This window comes from Choloepus didactylus, chromosome 22, assembly GCF_015220235.1.
Source record: "Choloepus didactylus isolate mChoDid1 chromosome 22, mChoDid1.pri, whole genome shotgun sequence".
Lineage (NCBI taxonomy): Eukaryota > Metazoa > Chordata > Mammalia > Pilosa > Megalonychidae > Choloepus > Choloepus didactylus.
Window position 1 is genome coordinate 18,455,637 of NC_051328.1, and position 1,672 is coordinate 18,457,308.

General features: G+C 39.5%; 1 protein-coding gene across 1 annotated transcript; it reads left to right on the forward strand.

The window, feature by feature from the left end:
• Nucleotides 1-516: 516 nt before the first annotated feature.
• LOC119518671 (UBX domain-containing protein 2A-like) lies at nucleotides 517-1,442 on the forward strand. Its single transcript, XM_037815961.1, has 2 exons — nucleotides 517-818; nucleotides 931-1,442. Exons 1-2 carry the CDS (start codon nucleotides 532-534, stop codon nucleotides 1,259-1,261), a joined length of 618 nt encoding a protein of 205 aa, XP_037671889.1. The 5' UTR covers nucleotides 517-531; the 3' UTR covers nucleotides 1,262-1,442.
• The last annotated feature ends 230 nt before the right edge of the window (nucleotides 1,443-1,672 follow it).

The following is a 1,672-nucleotide window of genomic DNA, read 5'->3' on the forward strand; positions in this document are numbered from 1 at the left end:
TGAAATTAGGGCTTGGAGCTTATACACTTTGGTTAAAATTAAATTATATGGATATATTGGGGTTAAAGCCATGGAGCTTGAGCAGATGTAAAACAACTGAGTACAGAGAAGCTACTCTTACGGAGGGGTTGAACGCTGGCTCAGGCTGAGTAAAAATCGACGGGCCTGCTAGAAGGAGGGAAGGTTAATTGAAGTTTGGTGAAGTGAAGGTAGTCCTTGTTTTGTCCAGATTGGTTAGGGGTGAAAAGAGTCAGCTAATCATTTATGAGGGAAAGAATGGGAGTTTGGACGTCTCTATCTGGCCTTGTCCTAAGTAAATGAGGGGCATCCGCGAGTCTTAGGTAAATCATATGGGGAAGGGTGCTTTCTTGCAGTTAGCCCTTTCCAGGACACAAAAGGAGTGGGAGGGTTTAAGCCGCTTTCCAGGGTCACAAGGCTCAGGTACAGTTCAACATTGTCAGAATTCAGAAAAACCTCTCCGCGGATTCAGTCAGAGGATAAAGAAGCACAGAAAGAGTAAAGCAAAAGAGAATGAAAGAAGTAGACAATCTTGAAAGTATAAATGAAGAATGGGTTTGTGAAACATGTTCTGACAACCAACCTCTTAGTGACAACCAGCAAACAGATTGTGAATATTTTGTTGACAGCCTTTTTGAGGAAGCACAGAAGACTGGTGCCAAATGCTTGTCACCCACTGAAGAAAAGAAACAGGTAGATGTTAGTATCACATTATGGAAAAATGGGTTTACAGTCAATGATGATTTCAGAAGTTATTCTGATGGTGCGAGTCAACAGTTTCTGAACTCCATCAAAAAGGGGGCAGCCAGTAAATAGCCAGGAACTGTCTGAAACAACTATTTTGGGACTTAACAGACCAGATACACATTGCATACCAGAAAGGCTGAGACTGATGTATCGCAGCACAAAACTGGAATTACCTTTAGAATTACAGGGAATTTTTGATAAAGAAGAGTTGGATGTTAAAGTTGAAGATAAAAAAAATGAAATATGTGTGTCAACGAAGCCTGTATTCCAGCCGTTCTCAGGCCAGGGTCACAGACTAGGAAGGGTAAGCCACATCAAAGACTTCATCGAAAAATACCAAGGATCTCAGAGAAGTCCTCCCTTTTCTCTGGCCACAGCTCTCCCTTTCCTCAAATTGCTAGATGAAACGCTCACACTGGAAGAAGCAGATTTACAGAACGCTGTCATCATTCAGAGACTCCAAAAAGCTGCTGACCCTTGTAGAGGACTTTCATAGCATTGATTTTTGATAGACTAAGTGGAAAACTTGCAGAGAAATGATGGTTATAAATGGTCATGCAAACAGAGATGGGGGAAAGGAAAAGTCAGATTCACTGGACTTTGATTCAAGTACTATTTAACTCTCTTCTGATGAGAATTCTTAAATAAGTACAAGTTAGCACAGTAAAATATGACTGGAAACCGTATCCAATGTACTTTTTCCAAAAGGCTGCTCAGAGAGAAAAATATACTTATTTTCAAAACCAATTAAATCAATATAAGGTATATTAACTATATCATTTAGAGTCTTAATACGGTGTACATAGCCAAATACATTCACACTGTCATTCTCAAATCAATATTAGCTTCCCAAACAGCAGTGATTTATTAAAATGTTAGCTGTTTCAGATTTTAAATATGGCAGTAA

Excerpts from the sequence above, each read along its gene's own strand:
- LOC119518671 (XM_037815961.1), top strand. The coding sequence starts at position 532 with ATGAAAGAAGTAGACAATCTTGAAAGTATAAATGAAGAATGGGTTTGT. Across the intron at positions 819-930 it reads CTGAACTCCATCAAAAAGGG|GGAATTACCTTTAGAATTAC; the intron begins GGCAGCCAGTAA and ends CAGCACAAAACT.